Consider the following 26177-nt stretch of genomic DNA (forward strand, 5'->3'; position numbering starts at 1 on the left):
CTCTTAAAAAAAGGCCCCCACACGGCAGAAACGACAGGAGACAATCGGCGGTCTGCACCTCCGCAACCGCATGTTCTCCCCATGGTGTCCTGCTCTCCAGGTGTACACACCTTCACGGCCCACCCCGTAGGAGGCTGCCAAACCTGTTTCTTGCGAGCCCAACAAGACGCACACGACGAGACTAGGACGGTGTTCTTCACAAGGAACGCAACACCCGCCGGTGAATGGTTGTACCGTGAACATGCGCCTACGGAATCAGAGAAGCATAGGATCCGATCGTGTGGCCGGTGAAGCCCGTTTGGCAGCTTGTTTCGCTTGTTTGCGTGTTTGTAAAGCGTCTCTTTGGGAGCGCTTCTCGGGGAAGACTTTCTTTCGCCATCGGGAAACGTGTGCAGAAGATGGCGCAGAATCGCTCCAGCACATGGCTCGATTGGAGAACGGTTGGAGATAATTTGAATCTGCCGGGCATCTTTCACATGCTCGTTCGTCTATTGTAGTTTTATTTTCACAATGTATAACTCTAACATACATTCGTACATTGAAAGAGCAACTCTGGTGATCTCTTTTACCGTCACCTTAAGCACTTCATTCATTTTTATAGTGGCTCGATTCTTCCTTTCAAATCGTCAATTTTATTTGGTGCTAATAAGCTAAGCTGATTAGCTACGGAAGGTTCTTCTCATCTGAACTTCTTTATGAAAGCTTCAGTCTGGAAAATAGGCTGCATCACAAATCCCGTGCAGCTGTTGATCGCCGATCAAAGCCATCCATGACCCACCGTGCAGTGTTCGTCTCTGCCTTGGAATCAGCTCAAATCTCATGGCACACTGAGTGGGCATACGTAGCCTGCGGCCTGCCTAAAGATAGAGGTGTTGGAACTCGTCTGGCTACGCTAAACTTATGGAGAGCGTACCAGTCGGGCTGAAGTCAACCGAACGCCGATCATCGGTCGTTGGGATTAGAGTGCACAAGGGCTTAGCTCTTTTTTTGAATTTTGCCACCACCCAATCTTGATGATGCCCCAACTCTTGGACTCCGCTCGGTGAACTGTGAGCGATGCAAACAACTTTCCAAAGTGTCAGCGCCTGAGACCACCGAAAAGTGCAATAAAAAGACTATTTAGATTTTTTTTCCTTAGCGTTGATGTTGCTGAGTTGATGGAGGAAGCAAGTCATTGACATTCGCTAAAGGTTCGCTGTGGCTTGACTACTGCTCTAGAAGGAACTCCCACATAGCTGACCCCAAACAAGGAGATATCGTCGATCTATCAGTGTGCGGCTGCTCGTCTCAAACGCTGGGGATTAAGCGTGCTCCACGTTTCTTTACTCGTTTTTTTTGTCTTTCGCTGTCAGCTACAAAAGATCTTCATCTGGCCGAGCCGGGGTCTCACACAGAGTGACGGCTAAATAAATTCGATCCCGGGTTCTGGGGAAACATACGCCAACGCAAACCTCAGAGGTATCTGGTGCCAAAATCAACAATCAGCAAAGCAGCACAGTAATGGTAGCCAAATTTATGCATATGTGATGCCTTGGACGTTGACCTATTTTGAGAAGGTGAGCAAACCGGCCCCGAGAATCTGCCGCGTGTGGTAAGCTTTGGGAGGTGGCCGGTGTTTTGTCGAGTGTACGAAAAAACACCCTGACCGTTGCATACTAAAATGACCCCCAACCATGAGCAACTGGTGGAAACATACTTCGCGCTCGAAAACATTCAGTGCTGAATGAAACAGCTACATATCTTTCGTTAGAATATGTACGACCAGCTTCTAATTGATGCCCTTAAATAGTTAGATCAACAAACGCCCAGAGAACCCCTAAATCAATTCCGATCCAGTCTTTGTGTTGAGCTGACTCGCTTAAAACAATCTCCTGGCATTAGGCAAAGGGCGCCACACAATGATGGTGGTATTCTTTCCTTTTTTTTCAATACATGCAACACTTGAAACCTAGTCTCCCTTCGAAAAGTGCCACTATTTGCTCGATAGGTCGGATTTTTTAGCCTAATGCGATACGTTTGGTATCCGTTTCATGCTCTCTGGAATGTCTTTATGGGGCCACGGTTTTTTGTGCAGTAAGCTCGTAATCTATCGCTCTCAATCTGTCAGCCAGGGCTACGACATTTTGCTTTAAATTTAGCTCCAAGCTCCGATTTTTACCCAACTCTGGAAGCTTCTGTAGTGTGCCCAACACACACTGGCTGACCTTTCCAGTCAAAGCAAAACCACAAATGACTTCGTTTGACATTAATTAACCGAGACGGTCGAGAGATTCTCGGTGAAACTTTGTTACTGGGGTTTGATGTTTGTCTTACGCCACTATCCTTCTGCAGGCGATCGATTCCAATTGATCAAATCGATATCATTGCTCTCAGCCAAGGTCTCTCGCTCGGCTTCCTGTCTTCCAATACACGTCCATGAAACTTAATATCTTCCTCACGAAGAATTGTTCGCCACGTTAGCGCCCCACCTCAGACACAATTATGATGTCTGCCAACCATCTGGCCATAATTATCTGCAATATTATTGTCACTACAAAAAGTATATTTATCCGCACAGAACGAGAACACGAAGACACTGGGAAGGTTCATTCTGTTTCCTTTCCAATGTTCCATCGATGGGAGTCGATGGTCGAAAGGTCGTGCTGTAATTATGGCATCCTCTTTGCTTCAGGAGCGTCATCATTGCGATTCCCAGCCAATCTTTATCTCCGTGGAGCCCTCTGGGTTGCATGTCCAGCTTCTCGATTCCCCATGTTCCTTGTTCAGTTCGAATGGCCCACATGAACGGACGAGCACATCTCTCATGAGGGCAATGTTCGACCGGAAAAAAAGGATTATACAGTTACGGAGCTACGGAGGATGGTACTGTGTTGGCATCCCTCCATCCTTCGGTGCAGCATCTTCCTCCCTCTCTGGGGGTTGAACTTGAAGGCATCTCGCAGCTCATCAGCTCACAAGAAGTAAAAAGAAGGGGCAAAAAGGGGGACCGGAACAAGCACAGACAGCCCGTCGTCGTCTGTCAGTCGTTGACCGATTATGGAAGTGAGAAGTAGCGCGAGGGAAAAAAAAATCCGCCACAATCTACGAGCTTCCAGCTTCATGCTCAGTATCCCGATTCCTCGTACTACGTCCGAAAGAGGAACGATCGCGCCCGTTTTGGGAGTAACCTACGCTGAAAAATGCATTCGTGACCATGAATTAACAGCGGTTATTAAGTGATCGCTTCCACCCAGAAGGGGAAACGAAACACACACACACACAAAAGGCAAACACTCACAATGCGCCATGATGGGGCGAGAAATATGGAAGGGCAATGCTCGCTTAAATTCTACACCGCAATTTCTACAATTTCGACGTTCGTGTGGTGATTAAAGGTAGAATAGGACTTCACTATGCACGTACTCATAGCGCTCATGCATGCCAATAGACCTCGCGATCCCTACGAGGATGGCTTATCGTGCTTGTGTTTGCGTTGCCTGACGCTGCGTGTAGCTATATCACGCGTGTCACTCCATCTTGACAGCTGATGCACCATTACGTCCGCTTTGTGGCAGTTGGGGAAAAACAAAACATAAAAGACCAGTAGGCGGCTCCGGAAGAGGCCCGCTCTGAGGTATTGCGTTAATGATTTAGTAAATAAATCAATCGAATCGGAAACGAGCAAAACAAATAGAAATAATGCTTGTTGTTGTTGAGCGAAGAGGAAGGTGAAGTTCCCGGGCGGTGTATTTTTTATGATCGTGAACGAAAAAGAAAAAAGCAGCAAAAGCACCGATCAGTGATTTGTTTCGCTCTACGCTTTTCGTTGCGCGTTTTAGTGAGGTTATAAATTTGTCTCGCACTGTCGGTACATGAGCTGGAAGTGAAACTGGGGTGTCTCTAGGACAGGGAGTGGAAATTCATAAGCCATCAGCATAGAACGTTACACCACAAACTTCTGAATTATAGCCCTCGGAGTTTGGTAATAAATTGCTAGTACCCCAGCAATTGCTTTGTTGCATAATGATCGTTTTCCACCGTGGTCTCAATCATCGAAAAAAAACAGCTGCGTGAATATCGTGTTTGCGGTTGGAGCACTCCACGAACCACAGAATTCAATTTGGAAACATTAATAAATTGATGGAATCGATCCATCGTCAGCGTATTACCGCCCTGCATGCTCGCGTTCCGTTTCCAGAACCTCGGAAGGAACCCAAGACAAACAGGAAGTGCACGCACGAAGAATTAACCTCATCGTAACGTCGTGAGCAGGCTGGCTTCGATGTGATCCAGTCTGGCCGGGTTGTTGCGTATAAATTTACCTCACACGCTCGCGTAACCACAAACGAACGTCGCCGTCTGGCAGGAAGAAGCCACGAGTCATCGGTGGCGCGCTTTTGGGCCCTTTTTTCGTGTGTTCCTCAGCCCGGTGTTTGTTTTCACATTTTCCCAGCGCCGTGTCTTGAGACCTTGTCCCAGCCAGCCTCGGCTGGAGGAAAGAACCCGTGGTGAAACGTGTCGAACGTGTCAAAATTAAATTTCCTTTTCCCTCATCGAGCCGCCGAGGATGAGTTGTGGTCTAGCCGTGGTTGGGCCCTTTTTTTGTTTTTGGTGCGGCCAAAAGTCCGTCCAATTCCCGTGGCGGCATCCGTATCACTAGCATTGACTGTGACCTAGTTCTTGATGCGCTCGGGCTGAATGTATGTCGAGATATCGGTTGGTTTGTGTATCTGCCGATGGTTCCATTGCGTTAGATAGATTTTAACGCTTTTCATCTCATCACAGGCAGGAAAAATCAACTCATTTGCCCACCGGTCACGTCATAAATTCACACTCGCTCATCCGGCGCCCGTGGCTCGTGACGCGCAATGGGTGAAAAGATAAACGAATAATATTATTACCCACATATCACACCATCTCCTCTTCGCTCGCCGACACTCCGTCGCCAATTCGTCGAGGATGTGGCGTGAAATTAACACCACATGTATAATTTACCCTGTCACGACCTATGCCAGCTTGTCATAACTTGCACTATGTCCATGCGCCTCCACTAAAGGCCAACACGCAAGGCACGTTTACGTCCAGTAATTCAATCTAGAGTCTCCTTAAGGACGGTCCAGGGCATCAGGGTGTCCATCGGTGTTGGTAGAATTTTCCAAAAAAAAATGGGAAGTCATTAACAACACCTGGTTCTTCTGGTTGCTCCATATTAGCCCACCCAGAAGCAGGACGACCAAAAACCAGCCTCTACTAGACATCATTAGTGATTCTTTAGACGATGAAGGGTTTTCTTTTTGCTCTCCCTCTCTCTCCTTCGCTTTCATCGCTGGCTCGCTCCATCCCCCAATCAAACCGGCCAATTTGTCGATTTATCAAACCGTTATTAAATTTATTGTTTACTACCAATCGGTTCGCATTTTCCCACCGAGAACGAGAGGAAAATGCACGCCTGGCACACTTCCCGTCGTCGTCCGGTTTTCGCTGGGGTTCGCGTTCCAAATTTAGCCAAGAATAATGTTTTGGGGCGGCAGTCCAACGACCCTTCCCAGAGTATCCCAACCTTTTTCCCTCGATCATGGTGGCCAACGGGATGGATCGAAGGCATAATCGGGCAGAAAATCGAACCCAACCTCTGCTCTCGAGGATGTGCCGCTACCTCGGGGACATATATTATGGACCGCGTTGCCAAATGTGGGTGAGCGAAGACAAGTGAATCGATTAATAATTCATGACACGTAGGAACATTTACGGTCGTCCCGTCGTCTTTCTCCGGTTTTTCCCGGCTGTTCTACTGCCGGGACGGATCCACCAGAGGGTGTACCACCCGACCATACCGTTTCGATGGTTCGATGACTCCCTTTTTTTTTTCATTCCTCATAATTTAAACTTTAATGAAGCCCCTTCGTCCATTCTCTCCGGTGTCCGGTACGTGCCGATTTGATTCCGGTTTAAAGTGTCGCCAAGGGCTGGTGCAAAAACGGACCAAACTGTTCTCGGTTCTGCTTCTGCTCCGTCTGCCTTCGTATCTGTGCCATAAAGGAAGAACACTGTGGCCCGTTCTGTGTCCTTTCGAGAACCGGGACGCCTTTCGAGACAACTTTTTCTCATGCTCATGCGACCAGGGTGACCAATCGTGTGGGCATTCTAAGTGCGGACAACTGTACCGTATGAGGTCGCATAGGATATTTAGTAGCATATTTTGTTCTTGTTCATCAACTACCATGTTGCTCTCGTATGTTGGCTTCATGTATCGCAACGGTACATGATGCCCGGAGACTCCCGGAGGCAGAACACTTCTTCGGTGATGACGATACAGGTTTCTGTTAGTTTTTTTTGTTTCTTCCTACAACCCGTAACTGTACGTTGTTCTACTGCCGAGCCGGTCATTTTCTCCATCGAACCACACCTAGGTAACAGCTGTGGCTCCGTATGGTATGCAAATTAGCCACCATATATTTACGAGACAGAGCAAGAGTGTGGCGATTCATGACAACATATTGAGACAGCACATCTCATATTTTTGATGCTCTGCATTGCCCCATTCCCAATTGAGCCGTTCCACGTCCCGTGAAACTCCACTAAAACATCATTCGATGCTGGTGGCATCCTAACCTGGAAATGTTGATTGCATTGTGTTGCTTATTTTCACTTTTAAACGCTGCTCCAGCACTCTCTGGTACATTCACCACTGACAAGCTACTGCCACTTGCTGCGCAAAAGAAGGAAACGTCGGAGTTTTCCCTCATTTTCGGAGTTTGCAATTTGTTCAACCGACCCCAATTTGCGGTCAAGTTCATTGTTCAATTCGGTTCGCTTTTGGTGGTTCTAAAACCCCGGAAGTTCAACGTAGTGAGAGCCACTGCTCTTTGTGAACTGGGGCTGGCGCTTTTGCTACGGCGGGCGTACATTTGCATCGAGGTGTTTCCATTCGACGCCCGGCACAGTGTTATTTACTTTATTGTGCCTTTATTTTTTTTTCCTCTATTGGAACCCTTTTATAACTCTCGGGATCTATGGGGACAAGTGAGAATGAGCGATGGTACCAGCGGGTCCGATGTGCCGGACTAAAAACCAACTAATAGACACGTGTTCAACCGCAACTGAAAACCTGGTCCCGGTAGCGTTACGCACCGATGAACCGTCCATGGTCCGATGAAGCTGATGCTGCGTTTTTAGGTTTAGGAGGTTTTTATGGCTGCATTGGGAAGTGGGTTTTTTCCACCTTCTGTTCGTTAGATAGCGTTCATCTCGCACCTTCTGACACATCAATATACTCGGCCCTGTATTGTCACATTTGACAATGTCAACACATCATCCCGCATGTCGATCAGCTACCAGAGATGTGTCAGAAGCAGAGGAGACTCGATCGTGTAGTCGAGCTTTTACATTTTATTGTTTTTCTTTCGACACCGTTTTGTTGTTGCTCATCGGTGCGGATGAATCGTGCCGCCAGTTCTCGCCTTCACGGATGAAAAAAGGGTTGTCAAATTGTTTGCAGAAACCTCTCACCCTCACGCCATTAGCAGTACACGATCGAGTTGAACGTTCGGAGTTGGCATTGTTTCTACGCCGTACGGTTTTGTGTCCAAGAAGTACGGTCGATCTCTCACCATTCGTTGGGTGACATACTTCTTTGGGTAAACCATACCAACACCTGTCGTGCTTCCGGAATCGATCGAGAAGCGATTGCCTCACAATGTCCGGAAGACGAGCTGTATCTCGTTGTTGAGTTTTCGTTCTGCTCTTTTGAAATCCGTGTAGAAAGGGGAGAAATGTATCACGCAACAGCTGTTCCCCCATGATTTGTTTTGAATAATGATGACACATTTGGATCACTTCTGGAGCAGCAACTCTCCACTTCCGGTTGGGTTTAAATTGATCGAGCATATCGGGAACTTCTTCTAAACATACACAACAGGAAGTTCCCTTCCATGTGCTCTTCCCCATACTTTCTTAAGCCCAAGAACGAACCTCGATCTCCCGATCGGTAGCGACGAGATGTCGTAACCGGCTGCACGCTGTTTCCTTCCCGATGCCCAACAACAATGGCCGGAGGGAAAACGGATTGAGCTACCGGTGCATTTTCACGGATGGATAAACCGCTCCAGCGACAAACACACCTCCATTGATGCCGTTTCGTAACGATCGTGGAGGGATTTAGATGCACATTGCGAGCGGTTGTATTGTTGCAAGTTCACACAATATTTCCACATAAAGAAGGAAGGGGTAGGGAGACATCATCGGTACGCAAGTAATTGATAGTGACTGCTGTTCGTTTTGTTCATCATCGGTTTGCTTGCGCTGCTCGATCGAGTAATTGATTAACGTTAATCTACTGATTTCATTACAACTTTTAATCAGCTCGCAAGCTATGACATACCTTTTTCCTAAACAACGCAGCAATGGACGTCAGTTAAGAAATCAGAGAAATACATTCTCAAGATGCTTAAGATTGATGTCGTTAAGATCAGATAGCGACTTGGTTTGGGCACATTTTGCATATTTCACAAACAAAGATCACCCAACCGCTCCAGCACTGCCTCAAGTCCCAAACGGGTTTTTTGTGCAATTTTTGTCAACCTTCAACTAAATCGCCTATTGCAATTGTCGCTTTTCTTCCCCAGCACGTTCGCAAATCTGCGGCTTTACCCCTCAACTAGGGGTAACTTTTGGGGCGTGCATATTAATTTATGCTGAGGGCTACAGAATTTAGCGCACCGCCGGGGCATTGGCATTGTCGCAATCTTCACCGAAACATCGTACGATCATGTTGCTGTAGGTCGTACGATTGTAGTTTTTTTTTCTCCTTTCGCTTTCATAAATATGGTTTGGACAATTTTCCATTGAAAAAGCTCTTGTTCGTTTTTGGCAAGGTAGACGGGGGAAACAAAAAGCTTACCAATCACTAACGCAGCACGATCGACGAAAAGGACACCTGATTCGTTCGCCCTTTTTTGGGTTCAGGTGGCGGTTTTGACGCGTGCTGATTTTTGTGCAGGCCTAGGCGAAACTTTAGACGCTCTCCCTATTAAACCACCTGAGGGGTGGTTCATTGCTAAGAAGTAGGAATGAAATTTAGCTTACTACTCTAACGCGGGCTCGTCAAATTGTGTCCATAGAGGAGCACACAAGCATAAACACCTGGCGCTGATACCGATGGGTCAGTAGTTAAATTCGGCATGCCGAATAATTCCTGCCGAGTGTGTTTATTTGTTTTATTTTTTGTTGTTGCCCTACCAAATGTTTTACTGCAAACTGCTGATGGAGAAACATTTTCTTCGCCACCAATTGGCACACGCCCAAAGTATCGTACGATTCCTGCTCCCTATAGGGAACGCCGCCGTTTGTGCGTGAAGTTTCACAATTTTTGTTGCCTTTTTTCGGAAGTTCCTCTTCCGAGCGCTAAAACAGGGGAGCGGGTGGAAATGAGGTTATGTTGGGGGTGGTATGCTGTACGGTATTTCCCGCGAAGGTGCGCCTCGACCCAAACGCCATGGGGTCTGGCGACGGAAGGTACAAGAACGGCAGAAGACGGCGAGGTTTGCATAAATTGTGTACGGTTCGGATCCAAAAATAACCCCAAGAACTCCAAAAAGGTAACCCCTCGCGGCTTAGCGATTGCTACGGCATACCAGCCCCAACACCAAACCACTGTTGGCAGTCTCGTGTCAATCTGTGAACCCGGCGGAAGAGCGTTTTCTTCGGGGTGCTTTTTCCATGTGCAATAATTTCTGCTGGATCGGGAATCGTCGGTGCATTAGGGTAGACGACGCGAGGAAGCTAATGGGAATGTTGTGCAGATATAAGAGGTATTTGACGCCTTTCAGCAGGATGCGTGGAACATCACTAGGTTATGATTCGTGCAAAAGCGATCGGTTGGGATTAGAAAGGCCGATCTCCATCGCGCATCGGTGGTTCAGTGGTAGAATGCTCGCCTGCCACGCGGGCGGCCCGGGTTCGATTCCCGGCCGATGCAAGAAGGGTTTTCTTTTATTTTTCTCCAGATTATTGATTTTTACATTCAATTTCAACCTGCTATCTATCTTTCTACACCAAAAGCTGTCATAACTCATGTCTTTACTTTTCTTTTCTTACAGAAAATAAAACTTTACACTGGACTTGAAGATACAGATGGTGTCATCGAACTAGTTCTGCATTATGATATAATGTACGCGCATCAGCATCGATCGTAGTGAAGTTAATTGTCCCATAGATAGGAGAAGCAGGAAAAGAAATATACAAAAAACATATACATATGCTTATAACATATTTATGCGGCATATAGTTTAACCGCTACGACTAACTCCTACCCTGTGTTGCTCCATATACGTGAGCGAACGTGCTAGAATAAGTGTCCACATTTGCAACCAGAAACCAGCATCATGGCAGCGGTAGTATACGGGAACAGTCCACGACACAGCAGCCGTCACCATCAGGTATGCATCCTCCCAGAAGCTCTCCTGTAGAGTGTGGAATGCTTGTGTCCTTTTCTGACGTTTTCGTTTCGTTTTGCTAGGGCCATATGCTGTCGCAGCACTCGCCGTACCATACGCAACCGGCCAGCAGTGCCGGTCAGCATCACTCACTGCCCCCGCCGCCCGTGGTCGGCCATCACCACCATCACTCGTCGTCCGTGTCGCCTCCCTCGCAGATCATCACTCCGCCGACGTCGTACCTTTCCTCTGCCACGACCGCCATCTCCTCGCAGCAATCACCACAGCAGCAGTCGCAACAACCGCAGTACTATCACCATCACTCGCAGTCAGTGTCGTTGCCGCCGCAGCACTCGCAGACACTCAACAGCTACCATCAGCTGCGCAGCTCGAAGCGCAAGTCAGCCGTAGAGCTGCTTGCGGAAAGTAAGCCATTCTATGTGAAATCGGAGACGGTGCTCGATCGCCAGCAGCAGCTGCTGAACAAGCGCTCCAGTGGTGGTGGAAGCGTTGGTGGTGCTGGTGGAAGTGCCGGTGGAAGCGGTGGTAGTAGTGGCGGTGGTGGAGGTGGCTCACAGCAAGGTAGGGGTGGTGATGGAGGCAGCACCGGCACCCTTAGTGGATCATGTAAGTGTCTAGTGTGGGCTAAAAAAATGTGTGACAAGAAAGTTTCTCCTGTTTCCGCCCGGGATCGAACCGGGGGCCTTCCGCGTGTTAGGCGGATGTGATAACCACTACACCACGGAAACAGTTGAACGTGCGAGCTGCAAAATGCGTATGAAAGCTCGTAAGCTACACATAGCAACCTCGAAACCTTTCCATCATCTGGTCGGGGGAGTCTATCGGATTTGATGTTTTTCAATAATAACTAGAATCCTTAAGGCGCCTTATGCATACATTTTATTTCGTTTCCGATCAGCTTTCTTGCACCGTTTCCATTGCAAGGATGTTTGATCCTTCGTTTCCGGTGGTAGTGGTCCCAGGGTCTATGACTCGTTCGAATCGACGGACGCTGCAGATTCGGCGGACTCGACGGAAGCGGCAGGTGTCACCGACACGGCTCCATGAGCCATGGCGAGCATTGCGAAGATGGTCGCGAACAAGAATTTAAGATCCATTCTGCTTGAAGGTGTTGTTGGTTTGGTTTTATCTTCACTCGTTTGTTTCAACTAATGACAAGTGGAACCACCAGCTTGCCTATTTATACCCCTGGAGTTTCTTCAGTGGGCTCGATGCTTTTCCGTAAGAATCGCAAGGATTGATACTACTCGCTGTAGAGATAACCAACATAAAATGTTGCTATTATTTTCCCGCACAGCGACGTATTCTTTAAACCAGACAATAATATTTGTCCAGACGTCAGCGTTTACTAGCAATTGATGGACTTTCAATCGCACGCATTGTTTTACGCATTCCGTCGCGACGAAGGGTTGTTTTTTACCTTCATATGAAGGACTCAAGGCCGTCTGGCAGAGTTAATCAAAGGAGGAAAACTAGACGTGTTTCATTGGTGGGCTCGCCCGATCGTTTCGAGATGCTCCCCTTCTAACACGCATCGGTGGTTCAGTGGTAGAATGCTCGCCTGCCACGCGGGCGGCCCGGGTTCGATTCCCGGCCGATGCATCAAAGAGAGGAGAGGACTTCCTTTTTTTTGTAAGTTTCTTTTATTGATTGATGTTTGCTTGTTTTTTTAACCGCTTTTCACAGATATGGTATCACCCTCGCGAACACTGCCATCGTCCGCCGTTAGCCAGGCGTTGCAACAGCAAGTGCAACAGGCACAGCAACAGCAGCAGCAGCAACAACGACCCACTAACCGTCGGAGCGCCTCTTCCGGTTCGGATCTCCTGCAAACCAAACTACGCAAGCTGCTCAACGCGTCCGACAGCAAAGAGACAATAATGCCCTCGCCAGTGGACGTGAGCCTAATCGGTTCCAAATACGGCCAACCGCTCGAAACCAGCTACATCGGTACGGGCATGATCGGAGGTGGCGGAATCACCGGTGGTGGTAGCCTCGACGACATCGGTTACATCCAGCCACCGAAGAACTACCAACAACAGCTGACCGTACACCCGGAGCAACCGAGCGACGTGTCCGTATTTTTCCCGAGTGCATTTTTGTCACCACAATCGCTACCACCACATCCGGGCGGAGACGATGACCTCTATCTATACGGAGGACTTCACGACAGCTTGGTACTGACCGATGACTACCGTGCCATCAGTCCTCCGGCCGAGTACGCCGAGCAACAACAGCAACAACAGCAGCAGCAGCAACACGGTGGCTCACCCGAGAGCAAACATCCGATGGGAGGAACCGGTGGTGGCCATAGGTAACGTCGGATGTCCCAGCAACACATGATCAACATTTACTGACCTTCCGAATTTGTGTCCCTCTTTTTAGCCGCTACAACTACCAGCGCTCGTACTCCCACTCGCAGGCTGTGGTGACCGGATCCGGACATCATCCGACCGACGAATCCGACTACTCCCCGACGCAGTCGTACAACATCAACAGCCACAAATCGCTACCGGATCTGCACTCGCAAAGTAGCCGCCATTCGCCACATTCCGAGGCGCTCAGTTGCTGCAGTCGTGGAAATCGTTCGAACCGCTCGGGTAGCTCGTTTAACCGCGATTCCGGTGGCTCATCTGGCCATTACACGCACCACAGTGAACCGTGTTGCAAGCAGCAACTGCAGCACCAGTCACACCAGCAACAGCACCAATCGCACTCGCAGCAACAACAACAGCACCAACCGCAACACCATCTCCCACACTCGCAGCTGATGATGCAACAACAGCAAATGCAGCAGCATCACTCGCAACACTACCAGCAGCAACAGCAGCTGCACCATCAGGCGAACGATTCGATGATGATGCTTGGGGATTACCGTCGGGATAGTGGCTCATCAACCCAGCACAGTGGCAACTCGTACTACGCGTACGGTATTCCGCCATTACGCTACGATTGCATCGAATGCCGGGCGAAAATTCGCGAGGAAGCGGACTGTCTGCTTAACTTTACGACTCCCGAGGTGCCGGAAGCGTTCCAGGATGGTTACAGCGAGAAGCAACATCAGCTGCAGCAGCAACACCAGCAACAGCAACAACAACAGCAGCAACACCATCAACAGCAGCAACATGCGCTCTCAAAAAGCCAGCACGCGAAGTACTACGACGATCGTGGCCGGAAATACTACAAGAACGTGTCCGGACCCCCGATGTCACCGTTGTCGCCGGTGTCTCCGCTTTCCCCACCGGACCAACCACCGTCCCAGCAGGAGCTTAGTCCACCACTCGGGACGTTCAAGAGGCAGAAGTGTTTGCGCTTCAAGAACCGAAGTGGCCGGGCGTCGGCAGTTAGCAACCCATCGCCATCATCCGGTGGTGGTCGATGTGGCCCAGGTGGTCCTGGTTCGAGTGCGAGTGCCGGAGCCGTTGGTGGTGCTTCACACGATGACGATCGTCGGCCGATCTTGCGCTCGAAAAGCGACATCAGTGATCGTTACTGGAACCGGGTTAGCCAGCAGGAGCGTGGTTTGCCGGTTGTGGCCGTCCCCATCAATGTGGACATCCGTGGGGATCATCGCGATCGGCGTGTGGATCGAGGCGAGCAGCAACAGCATCAACAACAGCAGCAACAGCAGCATCAACAACACGAGAAACAGCGTTCACGATCGGATAGTCTCACCCAGCTGGAGCGTTTCTTCGATCGACTTGGGTTGGATGAGGAAACGTACGATCGATTCATCGCCCCGAAGGGTGGTTCACTGCAACGTCGATCATCCGGCGGTGGTGGTGGTTATCATCATCAACATCCGCACAGCAACTCCGCTTCGTCCGACATTCACCGGTTGGCGGATGACTGTCCGAGTGGCGGTGGTGGTAACGGTGGTGGTGGTGGAGATGGTAACGGAGCCAACCCCGGCGCTGGCCAGGATTCGGACGAATCGAGTGCCGTCTTCTTCTCGGATGTTTCGACCATCGATTCGACCAAACTCCCGGACAGCACGGTGGATCCGGTGGTCGGAGGAGGAGGGCAACCGCAACCGCAACAGCAGCAACAGAACCAGGGTCTTGGAGCAGCTCCACTACTGGCCACCGAAGTAGTTCCGCTGCTGGGAGGAGCAGCTCCACCGCTGTACCGCACCAGCGAACCACCGTCGATCATCGAACGGAACGCGCGCATTATCAAGTGGCTGTGCAACTGCAAGAAGATGCAGTTGACCTAGGGCCGTCGGCACCGGGGCCGGACACCGCACCATCGGTGGTCCCCACCCCCGGTCGATACGCGCACCGACTACCGGCGCCGGAACTGAGGCTACCACCCGTGAACGCGCGACCCGAGCCAAAGAAAAGCGCCAGCCTGTGTCCTGCGGGGTTGACGAGAAGGACCGAAATAAAACGCACTTCCTCGTGAGAGTTTAGAAACGTACGGTGTGGTTAGGTTAGGAACGATAGAAGCTAAGAGAAAGGAACATCACCATCGGAATGGCATGTAGCCTAGGGATCTTCCGGTCTTACTATGCGGGCAGCAGGTGGCCAAAGCGCTGCAGAGCCTTGTAATCCACCGATTCGCGTTTTGGTGTATGTTATTATAGCGTACCGGGATGAACCGGTCCGATAGAATGCCAGTCTGATGAGAAAAAAAAACCCCATCGCGGGAACGAACGGAAACAGGGAATGATCGGGAAACTTGGGCATGGGAACTAGGTATGAATTGCATGTGTGTTTTCTTTGCTTCAACTTACATGCACAGGGAGGAGAAGGTCCGGTGCGATCGGTAGAAAGCGAGATTTGTTCGGTTTTGAATGTCGAAGGTTCGTGGAGCAAATCACAGTGGGATCAATCCTTTAAGCAACAACAAAAACCCGGTAGCTATGGAGAAGTTTAGTGAAGAACGTATATTAACACACGACGATATGCAGCAGGAATTTTCTCACCCCCTTATAACGAGCGGTTGGGGTTTGTTGTACAATCGAGAAGAGAAGACAAGAGAGAAGAAGAGGCAACCAAATATGCACACACCGATCTTTACCGTCGTCAATTTCACGTCACGTCTTGCATTCTTACAGTTTTACGGTTATCGAACAGAGCACGTGCTGTGTGTGTGTGTGGGTTAGGGAAATTGGAGACAGGAGAAAGTGTGTGTGCGTGTGTGTGTCCTAGGGTACGAACGAAAGGGTAGCGAAATTTCTCTTACTTAATCAAATTTTATAAACACACACCCACACACACGCTCGGCCAGAAAACCTTTCACGGATATACTAAACGCATTAGCTGATATCGCAAATATTACCACGTATCAATCGACAACACAAACCACTTCCGGTAGTACATCAATAAGTAACAAGGATCATAAAAAGCTCCACGATCAGATGGAAAAGCACGTAAAGCTCCTTTTTGTCCCTCTCTCTCTCTCTCTTTCTCTTCTTCCGATTTATTGACCCTATCTCTCTCTCTTCCTTTGGAGCGCAAGGACCACTTGCAAACCGGACACGTTTATCGTACGAAACGCTTTTCCGCCAACTTAAACCACCCATTGAAGTAGAGAGGGTTAACGCAGCGTGTAAGGACGAAACAAAAACGGAAAGGATCGTAGAGTTGCGTGGAGTAGCGGATAAAAAAACCACTTACTTTACCTAGCTGTGTGTGTGTGTGTAACTCTCCGATATCGGCGACATTTGCGCTCGTGTTCTCTAGGATGTCTAGGACCGCTACCCCGGAACCGAACAGGGGTGGAAAAAGGTCGAGGACAATATTTTCTAGTCTAATGTAGCATAGTGATAGAGTGTAGGTGTAGTGCAGGTGTTGAAGAAGGATCGAATTGAATGAAGCAAGCAAAGGAAACCAAAAGCTCACTCGCGCGCTTAGGCAGTGCAAACAAAACAAAAAAGGATACTAACGGAAACAGTGCAGTTCCGTAGCGCGTAGGAAAAACAATAAATGAAACGAATCAGAACGAAATCAAATCAAACGAATCAAAACCAGCATATGTGTAACTGTGAAACCCCCCTAAGAAGGGAAGCTCCTCGGCACGACTCTGGTGTCTCGAACGAACGAAAGCATTAGCCTCTCCAACCCTCCAAGCGCAACAGTAGGAGTTTTAAGGGGGTGTTTTAGGGAAACTATTTGCCCCCCTCTGCTTTCTCTTCCGATACACTACCGTAAAACCACCGTAGGATGTTGGTTCCGTCGCTGCCGAGAGGAGCGTCCCAGTAGATCCTTGTGCTTTTTTTTTCGCCTCTCTTGTAAGCTGTAGAGTAGGAGGAAAAAGGACACCCCTAGGACTGTAGGCAGCTAATGCAGGAAAAACGATCGAGCGGGTTCAGTTTTACAATGCCATCTCTCAGTCGCCCTCTCAAGCTTTGAATCAAACCACGGAAAAACTCCTCTCGATGAGGCGAGGAAAAGCCAATTAAATACCACGCACGTTTGAAGTATACCTTTTAGCTTTTAAACACGACAAACAAAACCAAACAAATAGACACATACACACCCACACACACCTTCGCAAAACATAATCAAAGCGGTATTGTAACGCCAGGTAATATTAATTAACAAAACAGAGAAACAGAAGAGAAAAAAAAAACAACAATAATCTTTCAATCAAAACTAGAAATAGTTCTTCTAACATAACAGCGATTAACATAAACGGCCACAGCAGGGTGTGTGTGTGTGTGTTTGTAGCGGCAATACTATACATTATAAAAAAAAAACTATATATAAATATAAAAATATGCAGCACATTTAAGTTCCCAACCACCATCCCCAACCAGCACCAGCTGCCCCGTGGGATCGATTCGCGATCGGAAGCGCGATCGACCATACGAGGAGGAATATGTTGGCGAGGAAAAACCCCCAGGACCGGAAAATTCGGTACGCGCACACGATGAAGCGGAAGAAGGCAAAGCGGTGCCACCCGCTTGTAAGGAAAGGACGTGCGTGCGTTTGAAAAATACTTAGGCAAAATTATCGTACATCCTTATCCCGTAAAACCCTTTCCCGTCGGAAGCTACAATCGAATAGAATCAAATAAAGCGAACTATAATAGTATGTAACAAACAATAATATGTTGCGGAGCGAATGCAGCTATGCGTTAGGCGCAGATGAATAAACACGACAGAAACAATCGGGATTTGATATATATACATTATAGTACAGGCGGAGGAACTAGGGGGTGTCGAACTCCTTCCTTGAAGTCGAAAGGGGGTGGTTTTTGGTTGAAAAAGCTGGGGGCGAGTGGAGTAGCAGCGGGTACCGCACATGGAAATGGTGGAAAATTCCTTGAGCGAAAGGGATGACGCGGATGAGCGACGATTACTTAATAAAAAAAAACAAACCCTTCTTTATATAGGCATGAATCAATAACTGACAGTAATGATGAAATATATTAATGATCAAAATAATTGCCCACGTGTTTATTTTATATTTAATTTTCTATTTTCATGAAAATCCGAACCATTCCGAATTTAGTCCACGTTGGGGTGAATGTCCTGGCTTTCCACTGCTAGAGAAAAAGGCGCTTTTCCGCGGTGCATTTCGTTGCACTTATTAAATTAGTCACGCACGTGTGGAGGAGACTTTCAGCTTCTTCCCAGGGGGTGGTTTTTGATCCTTTTAAGGTGCAAATTTTCCCATAAGCCGCTTAAACCTTATCACAATCCGTAAAGCAACCCTTACCCTGCAAAAAACCCTTCAAACCCTTCCATTTCGCCCTTTCCGTGCGGTGCTATTTTCCCTTCACGACGCACGAGACCCAGGCCGAGAAATCTCGCGGCTCAAACGTAAAATTTTCGACATCGTTTCGCTTACCAAAAACCGGCTTTTTTAACAGGAGAACATGCATCAAGGAGGTTGCTACCAGCCAGCCGCAATGACGCACTCTGTGATCTCGCTTCCACGCGTGTGCCGTAGCAGCATGCTGGCTTGCTCTAGCGGTCGATCATACTGCCGCTCTTTCTGGCCCGTGATTGTGCATGTCCCGTCTCTTTCGGCCACGATCGGTTGTTATTTTGCGCGCACCATGGGCTTTTGGTGGTCAAAAATTTGTGATATTTTATTCGGACTTATATCTTTTAATTGCACATATAAATTTCATTTTGAACACGGAACAAATGAGAAACAGCGTGGGATTTATTTCTGTGATAGAAACTAATGTTTCCAAAGGGTTTAGTATATTTATTGCATGATATCAGACGAAAGTACACCAATGTATAAAAATAATTTTCTTCTGTCACATATCATCCCATAGTGCGATTGCACCAATCACGTCGCTCGTCCAGAACGAAAGCAAACATAATCTTTTCTCTCGTTTTGGTAACAATAAATTGCTCAACCGCGCTAAGTCTTTCAGTTCATGGCGAAACGAGCAACGAAACGGGCGTCATGTCATGACTCACAGCAAGCGTGTTCGCAACAACTTAAGGTTACGTCTATCGATCGGTACTAAACTCAATCAATCTATTCTTAACTGAATGAAAATGCATACTGTGGCCCTCAACAATTATATCAGTTTCGCGAAAGGAACCCTTATTCAACCTTCATCTTTCTTAGTACTGACCTATCTATCATATTACAAAGTTTTCTTGAATCTGGTGCTCTCGACAGTTTAAAAAGATCTTCCAGAGCGTAAACAGTTCGTCGCAGGTCGATTCGCTTCTAACGGTACCGGCTTAATACCGTCCGATAAAATGTGTAGCGAGGTGCGCTTGTCCGAAGCATCTGTGATCGTGTACAGATTTGGTCGTTATCCCTATAACGCCTATCCAGCGAGTTCCGTTATTCTGTTCATCATCGGCTGGCTTTAACTAACGATGTTTTGTAATGTCCCACACACGGATTCTAATGCATTTAAATTTCCCCACCAAGCACGAAGCATCGGTGGTTCAGTGGTAGAATGCTCGCCTGCCACGCGGGCGGCCCGGGTTCGATTCCCGGCCGATGCAAATTATATTTTTCTTTTTTTTACTATGTACGATCATTTTTCGCTATCTCTATTCCTAAAGACATGTAATTAACTTTAACAGTATTCGATCAAAACTAATTCCACTCTTCAAATCACTATTTTTAGAACATACAAAACTTAATTTTGTACTTGTTATTTTTTCTTGACCTCAACTCATTCTACAAGGGAATATATGGGGAAGTTAAATTTCCTTCTTCATTTCTGAGCACCTTCGATCGATATCGTTCTACTTTCTACCCATCGGCCTTCCTGCACCTCCAAACTTTTTGCCTACACTTCCGCCTCTACCTCGTCCTCGTCCACCCTTCATCCCACGGCTACCACCGCGCCCACCACGATTCTGGAAATGTGATCTGCCTCTACCGCCGCCGAAGGGCTTCGAATCCCGATCGCTGAACCGGGTCGCTTCCCAAGCGAGTTGCTTGACCGAGGACTCGTCCTGGTTAAACACCTCGGCATCGGTACCGTGCGCGGCAAATCGCTTCTTCTCGGCACTCTTGGCCGCACCGAGACCCTTCTTCTTTCTGCCGCTGCGGCCATCCTCCACCAGCGGGTCAACGTTGCGCTCGAGCAGCTCGGAAAAGTCATCAGCTGCCGCAAACAACGAGCTCATGTCGGACGTCTTCAGCTTGTGGGCAAACTCTCGCTCGCTCACCATACCACCGGTCTTTCGGCGTTTCTTCGCCGATGGTGGCTCATCTTCGTCCTCGTCGTCCTGCTCACTACCGTCTTCCTCCAGCTCACTGCCATCGAAGTCCTCATCCTCCTCGAGTGAAATGCTGCCTCCATCGCTGAATTCACCATCGTCACCCTCCATTCCATCCCGGTCTCGTCGGATGCGTGGCATCTGTTCCTCATCCGAATCCGCATCGTCGTAATCTTTGTCATCACCCACGTCGTCCCAATCGTCCAGCCCGTCCTCATCTTCCGCTTCCTGTGCTTCCTGAGCGGCGCGCCGACCAGCAGACTGCTTTTCCTTGCCTTTGCCCTTGCGATCCTTCGCCATTTCCTGTTCTAGCTCCTGCATGAAGTCCACGTCCTCCCCGTCAACGTCTGCCTCCTCACCCTTGCTGCCCGGCACACCCAACCTGTCGAGGTACTCATCGAACTCGTCGTCGTTAAGCGAATCCACATCCGACAGATCGTCCTCCTCCTCCTTATTCTGACCCTTCGCCTTCTTGCGCTCTGCGGCGCGCTGGATGCGGAACCGCTTCTTCTCAAGGAATCTAGAGGATGGAAGAAAAAAATTGACATGCGTTAATTTCAGTTCCAACGCCACAGGCACGCCTCCATCATGAAGATACGTACTGGAAAATGTACTCATCGTCCTCGGCACACTGATCCTTGGTGAGGGAATTGACAGGAAGAGCCCGGTATCCGGAAGGCACATAGTCTGCCTTCCGCTGAACCACACCAAGGATACGTGGGCGTAATCGCTCCTCGCCGTTTTCGTCCGTGACCGTCTTCGGTTTCTTCGGGTTCTTGAATGCGAACCGATCGAGGAAGCGCGACAGTGAAAAATCGCGCAACGGATCGCCATAGTACGTCAGCGCAGAATCTTGAGGGGAAAGAGAAAGAATAATCACGTGAATATTAACGCCGATGCGCACTTTAATACAACACTACTTACTGTCGAGAATTGATTGGGCAAACTTCTGCACCGTAGGGTGGAAATACGACAAGTAGCGGGATAGTTCGTACTTGAGCGTGAACTGTGCACCGGCGTGTTCGGATGATCGTCCAAACGCATCGTACCGAGCTGGTGCACTTTTCGGTTTTGCGCTCTTCACGGTATCGTCCTGCGCTGCGTCGTTCAGCACATCCGGTTCCTTCTCAGCCGATTCCTCCATTTCCACCACCGGCACACGACCATCGAGCATGCCTCGGCGCTTCCGCAGCACCTTACTGATGACAATCAACGCTCCGCAAAGCCGTGACGGTGGAAAATAGAACGCCACCTGTAGCAACCGTTTCATGAAGGCCATCGCACGCTCCGGGATGGGATCGAACTGCATGGCCCGGTGCAATATGTAGAAGAATATGCTCGATATGCGCGGCCCTACCGAAGCGAGCTCCGGATCAAGCATCTTCCGGTACACGGCGTTGTAGAAGCGATCCTGCTCACGTCCCTTTTGCTCTGTGATTTCCAGCAACAAAGATAATCCCTGGCAACCGATCGAGATGTCGGCGATGTGCACCATCCGGTAGATGACGTTCAGCAGTTCCGGTTGCACCACCTCGGCGAGGTTCACTTCCTGCTTGACGTTCGCAATCGCCTTGCGCAGACAGGTGAGAATGGACTGCATCGTGCGCGAATTGATTTCGCCCTTTTCGGTTAGGATTTTGAAATACGCGAAGCATATGTTGATCATCTTCTCGCAGGTCGGAAAATCGCCAAACGAACCGATCGACGCGAGAAACGCGAGCGCAAAGTGTTGCGCCGATGCGGCCACGTTGTTGCGGAACAGCAGCTTCTCCGCCTCGCACGTTACAATGAGTGCCATTGCCGTGTGTTGCCTGACGACCTGTTGTAAGTGGTAAAGCGCCTTAGCGCTAACTACACGTGACGGATCGCCCAATTTGTTGACGAGTGCGGTTAACAGCAGGCGCTCCATTTCCGGTACGTTCATGAATAACCGCGCCGTGTACGCGATTGTTTTGAGCTTGCCCGCATCCTGACCGGTGTGCAAAATCGTCGTCAAGTTGGTGACGAAGGTCCTGTATTGCTCGCGTAGTTGATCCTCAAAGTGCCATGTGGCGTAGATCGTTTCTCGTACCCCCTTCGCGAATTCCTGCTTTTGAACCTTCTTCCAGTCGTTGCCACGCAACGGAATCGGAATAAGTTTACGATAGCTGGGCATTAACGATTTTAGTATCAGCTCCGTCAGCACCTCGACCACATCCAGGTAACCCTTATTCGATTGTTTTACCATGCCGATGAGCGTCTCCAGCGCAGACAAATGGCAGAGTGGATTGGTCTGCACAAGCAATGCGCCGGCATTGGCGCGATCACGCATCGTACCTTTCTCAAGGGCGCTTTGCAACCACTTGGCGTCAGATGGATCGTTCTTTTTGCGTGCCCAGCATTCGGTCTCAAACGCAGACCGGCAGAGATTGCGCAATTCCGTAATTTCGACATCCTTTAAATCCTCCACTTCACCAACAGTAGTATTGTAGCTTTCGTAATGCTCGTACCATCGCTTTGCTAGCTGATCATCGTTTTCGTCACCATCACCGTCCCCATCGTCGTCGTTATCATTGCCGGCAAACCTGCCGCTTTTCGCATGCATCCTTTTTTTGCCACCCTGTCGAGGTTTACCTGTGGCAGCATCTGCCGAATAATCGATTGGGACGATTTTCTGCTCACCGTCATCGCCGAAGACGATCTTGCTGGGACGGTTTGTGTTATCACCTTCGCCAGGCTGTGCCTTCTCGCTCACGACCGGAGGCTTTTTTTCATTTTTCTTTTTAAACTTGCCTTCTATTGCCATCGTGCCGCACGTGTTATAGCTACAAAAAAGTTAAAATATACAGTTAAAGTTACATTTCAACAGAATACGTAGTCGTGCGTAAAAAACACGTGGTTTACAAAAGGAACTTCTACGCCGGAGCGGGTTAGTTCACGCTACGTTTGCCTGCCGGCGATTTCACCTAACAATAATCAGCAACATACCTTGAACTTTGTTTTACACAGATGTTTAAATTCTAGTGGTTCTTTTTTACTAAATAACTATAAAATTGTTAAATTCCACCATGCTCCAAAACAACCGTACACAAACGCGTGCTCGCCCTTTTGAGCATAAACAGCTGTCAAATGGTGTACGTCAGATAGATCTACAAAATCACCGACGTCATATTCGCCGCTGTTTATTAACTTGGAATTTCTATGTAATGAACTACATTTTGTCATAATATCATTTATAGCTCAAATAAATAAGCATTATGGTTAAGTGATAGCATAGCTCATATAAAATATACCTTAAATTAGATCATTTTCGTTTGATTCCATTGTCTTGTTTTGTTTATATTTCTTTCCTATTCTAACTGCATCCTATTGACATTTTGCAAATTTCAATATCCTTTCAACTTTTGCACTTTGGAATGTAAACGAATTCATCAAACTTTTCCTCTTCATCCAAGATTGCGATGATTTTGAAACAAAACGTGAATTGTTTACAAACATTCTACAAGTCTTGGAAGCAAAGTGCTTTCAATCTCAAAAATCTAGAAGGTCTAAAATCATTATAAATTCCTAAAGCCTAATAGCTACTTGTACTTGCAAACGTATACGAAGTTCTCTGTTTTATTATACAACTGGAAAACCTGGAAAGTAAAGTGGGCCATCAGTGAAGAACAAACGCCCAAAGCGCAGTTCAATTTGTGTGCTAACGCATTTACTGTAATTAGAAATACAGTAAACATCATTGGAAGATTAAAATGCCACCAAAAAGGAAGTCTGTAACCGATGAGGAAGATGATGAATATCGTCGGAAGCGCGATCGCAATAACCAGGTAAGGCGTATCATAGATTGCATCATGCTCTGATAATCTAATAATCGTTTCTTTTGATTCATCAGGCTGTAAAGCGCAGTCGAGTTAAGTCGAAAATAAAAACAGAAGAAACTCAGCAGCGTGTAAACGATCTGCGATTGAAGAACCAGTTGCTGGAGGACAAAATCGACAACCAGAAGAAGGAGCTTAAATTCCTGAAGGAACTATTTCTCACTCAAGCGCAAGCGAAGGCCGACAAACTAGTTGGCGTCAATATTAACGATCTACTTCAAGATAATGATGATGATGACGACGATGATGACGATAATGATAGCGAGGATAACAAACAACGAGTCAAAGATCGCTCTAAGGGAGAAGGAAGCAAGAGCAAGTCCCGAAGGTAGCAAAAGGGGAAAATTCGGAAAACCAAGAAGATTCAGAAAGACCGATAAAGGTAACAAAGTGTTTAAATTACCAATAGCACTGTATTAAAAATACAGCCATTTGGAAGTATTCTTAAAATGAAATGTACAATAACGTATAGATTCATGTGAGACATTTCAATGAAAACAGCATCACATCCTCACATTGAACATACCAGACGATTTAAAGTAACCAACAAATGCAAAAATGCGCCTAAATGTAGACTACTCCTGAGAGAAAGGGTTAGACAGAACCGGTTAGTAAATAAGCGGCTCGTCTCTTAAACGGCCGTGTGGCCTAATGGAGAAGGCGTCGGACTTCGGATCCGAAGATTGCAGGTTCGAGTCCTGTCACGGTCGCTCGCTAGGAAAGCTTTTTTTATGTTGCATGATGCTTTCGTCATCAAGATTGAGGTTCATTGTAGCAAATTTAACCTATGCACAAATGATGCATTCGATTGTTTTTGTTGTAATAAATTCTTATCATCACACTGATAAACCATTGATACAAAATTACGTTCATTTATCGGTGTGAGAAAACCATAACTCTCTTGTCGCAGCGTGCGGCTAACAACAAAACCACCTACCTGTGTATCTTGAGTGCCCAACTAATCCAACGTATTAAGCCGCTATCAGTGATTTATCCAGCTTTATCGGCCGCACCTTCCAGCAAAGATTGTCACATTTTCATGATCAACCCGGCAACCAGGATCGTCCTTCGCGGTTAGTACCGTACCAGAATGTCGTTCAGCGGTTTCCGGTGCAGATCTGGCACCGTGCAGTCGTCCGCCGGATAGCCCACCGGCAACAGCACAAGCAGCTTCTCGTTCGGAGGCCGTTCCAGCAGCAATCGAAGGGCAGGTCCACAGTTCAGCGGTGTCGTCACGAGCGAACTCAACCCAGCACTTTGCAATGCACACAGCAGCATTCCGGTCGCAATCGAGGTCGAGATTTCGTTGTAATAATGCTGCTTTTTCGCAGCACCGCCAGCATCATCCCCTCCCGGAGCGGATTTGTAGCCATACGTCTGCTTGAACACCAGTATCAGGTAGGGCGCCTCGGTCAGATACTCCTTGACGTGGTTCGTCCGAATCGGCCGCAAATCGGTCACCCACTGTTTCGCCATCCGTTGCGTGTAGTTGACGAACTCTTCCGCTTCGATGATTTCCCGGATGTTCTCTTTGATGGTCGCATCTGACACGAGACAAAACGTCCACGGTTCCGTGTGGGCCCCGCTCGGTGCCGTTCCCGCTGCCTGGATACACCGCTCGACAATGGCCGCCTCTACTGGCCGGGAGCTAAACTTGCGCACACTTCGTCGATCATTCGCGATCGCATAAAACCGGTCAGCCGCTTCCAGAGGATCCTTCGCCAGTGTGACGGTAGCACCGGCGTACGGAATGTGAGGCTTTTCCTCCAAAGCCGGCATCGGATCGTAATCAGCGTGTTCCAGCTCTGCGAAGGATTGTAATTATAAAACGTTATTCAACGAGTCCCACCTGGGTGTCCTTTCTAACTCACCTCCAACGTACTCGATACCGTCCAGCTTCCCATCCTTCTGCCCACTCGCTGCCTCGGTAATACGTAGCTTCTTATTCCGTCCGTACCGGTGCTTGTCATACAACGAGATGGCTAGATACAAGCCCACCAGCACCGGGAAGATGTAATTCCAATAGGCAACCAGTGCCGAGCTGCTGATGAGCGAATCCACGAGATCCTCCAAATATGAAGCCATTGCTGTGGGGACAGATCAAAATGCACTTTAACTAAATATTCCTATTCTCCTGTGCGTGCAAACAGATCTTTGCCGTACGGGGCTGCTTTACGGACTGGAAATGGTCGGTGAAGCTCGGCAAGCTAGTCCCTTCCATTATCATCG

The 26177-nt window shown here is 48.2% G+C and overlaps 4 protein-coding genes and 5 non-coding genes across 9 annotated transcripts; 6 read left to right on the forward strand and 3 right to left on the reverse strand.

The window, feature by feature from the left end:
• Positions 1 to 9884: 9884 nt before the first annotated feature.
• Trnag-gcc (transfer RNA glycine (anticodon GCC)) lies at positions 9885 to 9955 on the forward strand. The gene has a single exon. It is a non-coding gene; the product is annotated as a tRNA-Gly (tRNA).
• A 406-nt stretch (positions 9956 to 10361) lies between these two features.
• LOC128726288 (AF4/FMR2 family member lilli) lies at positions 10362 to 14649 on the forward strand. The gene is made up of 4 exons (XM_053820088.1): positions 10362 to 10415; positions 10496 to 11039; positions 12120 to 12747; positions 12819 to 14649. Exons 1-4 carry the CDS (start codon positions 10362 to 10364, stop codon positions 14647 to 14649), a joined length of 3057 nt encoding a protein of 1018 aa, XP_053676063.1.
• Trnav-aac (transfer RNA valine (anticodon AAC)) lies at positions 11089 to 11161 on the reverse strand. Its single transcript has one exon. It is a non-coding gene; the product is annotated as a tRNA-Val (tRNA).
• On the forward strand, positions 11965 to 12035 carry Trnag-gcc (transfer RNA glycine (anticodon GCC)). The gene has a single exon. It is a non-coding gene; the product is annotated as a tRNA-Gly (tRNA).
• A 4645-nt stretch (positions 14650 to 19294) lies between the features above and the next one.
• Positions 19295 to 19365, forward strand: Trnag-gcc (transfer RNA glycine (anticodon GCC)). Its single transcript has one exon. It is a non-coding gene; the product is annotated as a tRNA-Gly (tRNA).
• A 246-nt stretch (positions 19366 to 19611) lies between these two features.
• On the reverse strand, positions 19612 to 22876 carry LOC128724900 (CCAAT/enhancer-binding protein zeta). The gene is made up of 3 exons (XM_053818620.1): positions 21016 to 22876; positions 20694 to 20943; positions 19612 to 20611 (listed from the first exon to the last, which is right to left on the reverse strand). Exons 1-3 carry the CDS (start codon positions 22874 to 22876, stop codon positions 19612 to 19614), a joined length of 3111 nt encoding a protein of 1036 aa, XP_053674595.1.
• Positions 22877 to 23822: 946 nt separating this feature from the next.
• LOC128726327 (CCAAT/enhancer-binding protein gamma) lies at positions 23823 to 24334 on the forward strand. Its single transcript, XM_053820129.1, has 2 exons — positions 23823 to 23897; positions 23963 to 24334. The coding sequence occupies exons 1-2, from the start codon at positions 23823 to 23825 to the stop codon at positions 24278 to 24280; spliced, it is 393 nt and encodes a 130-aa protein (XP_053676104.1). The 3' UTR covers positions 24281 to 24334.
• Positions 24335 to 24585: 251 nt separating this feature from the next.
• On the forward strand, positions 24586 to 24658 carry Trnar-ucg (transfer RNA arginine (anticodon UCG)). Its single transcript has one exon. It is a non-coding gene; the product is annotated as a tRNA-Arg (tRNA).
• Positions 24659 to 25022: 364 nt separating this feature from the next.
• LOC128726518 (iodotyrosine deiodinase) lies at positions 25023 to 26033 on the reverse strand. Its single transcript, XM_053820333.1, has 2 exons — positions 25820 to 26033; positions 25023 to 25753 (listed from the first exon to the last, which is right to left on the reverse strand). Exons 1-2 carry the CDS (start codon positions 26031 to 26033, stop codon positions 25023 to 25025), a joined length of 945 nt encoding a protein of 314 aa, XP_053676308.1.
• Positions 26034 to 26177: the final 144 nt, after the last annotated feature.

This window comes from Anopheles nili, chromosome 3 (assembly GCF_943737925.1).
Source record: "Anopheles nili chromosome 3, idAnoNiliSN_F5_01, whole genome shotgun sequence".
Classification (NCBI taxonomy): Eukaryota; Metazoa; Arthropoda; class Insecta; order Diptera; family Culicidae; genus Anopheles; species Anopheles nili.

Coding starts and splice junctions, on each gene's coding strand:
- LOC128726288 (XM_053820088.1), top strand. CDS start 10,362: ATGGCAGCGGTAGTATACGGGAACAGTCCACGACACAGCAGCCGTCAC. Junction 11,040..12,119: donor CGGCACCCTTAGTGGATCAT/GTAAGTGTCTAG, acceptor CGCTTTTCACAG/ATATGGTATCACCCTCGCGA. Junction 12,748..12,818: donor GGAACCGGTGGTGGCCATAG/GTAACGTCGGAT, acceptor CCCTCTTTTTAG/CCGCTACAACTACCAGCGCT.
- LOC128724900 (XM_053818620.1), bottom strand. CDS start 22,876: ATGGCAATAGAAGGCAAGTTTAAAAAGAAAAATGAAAAAAAGCCTCCG. Junction 20,944..21,015: donor TGCCCAATCAATTCTCGACA/GTAAGTAGTGTT, acceptor TTTCCCCTCAAG/ATTCTGCGCTGACGTACTAT. Junction 20,612..20,693: donor GACGATGAGTACATTTTCCA/GTACGTATCTTC, acceptor TCCATCCTCTAG/ATTCCTTGAGAAGAAGCGGT.
- LOC128726327 (XM_053820129.1), top strand. CDS start 23,823: ATGCCACCAAAAAGGAAGTCTGTAACCGATGAGGAAGATGATGAATAT. Junction 23,898..23,962: donor AGCGCGATCGCAATAACCAG/GTAAGGCGTATC, acceptor TTGATTCATCAG/GCTGTAAAGCGCAGTCGAGT.
- LOC128726518 (XM_053820333.1), bottom strand. CDS start 26,033: ATGGCTTCATATTTGGAGGATCTCGTGGATTCGCTCATCAGCAGCTCG. Junction 25,754..25,819: donor CGGTATCGAGTACGTTGGAG/GTGAGTTAGAAA, acceptor AATCCTTCGCAG/AGCTGGAACACGCTGATTAC.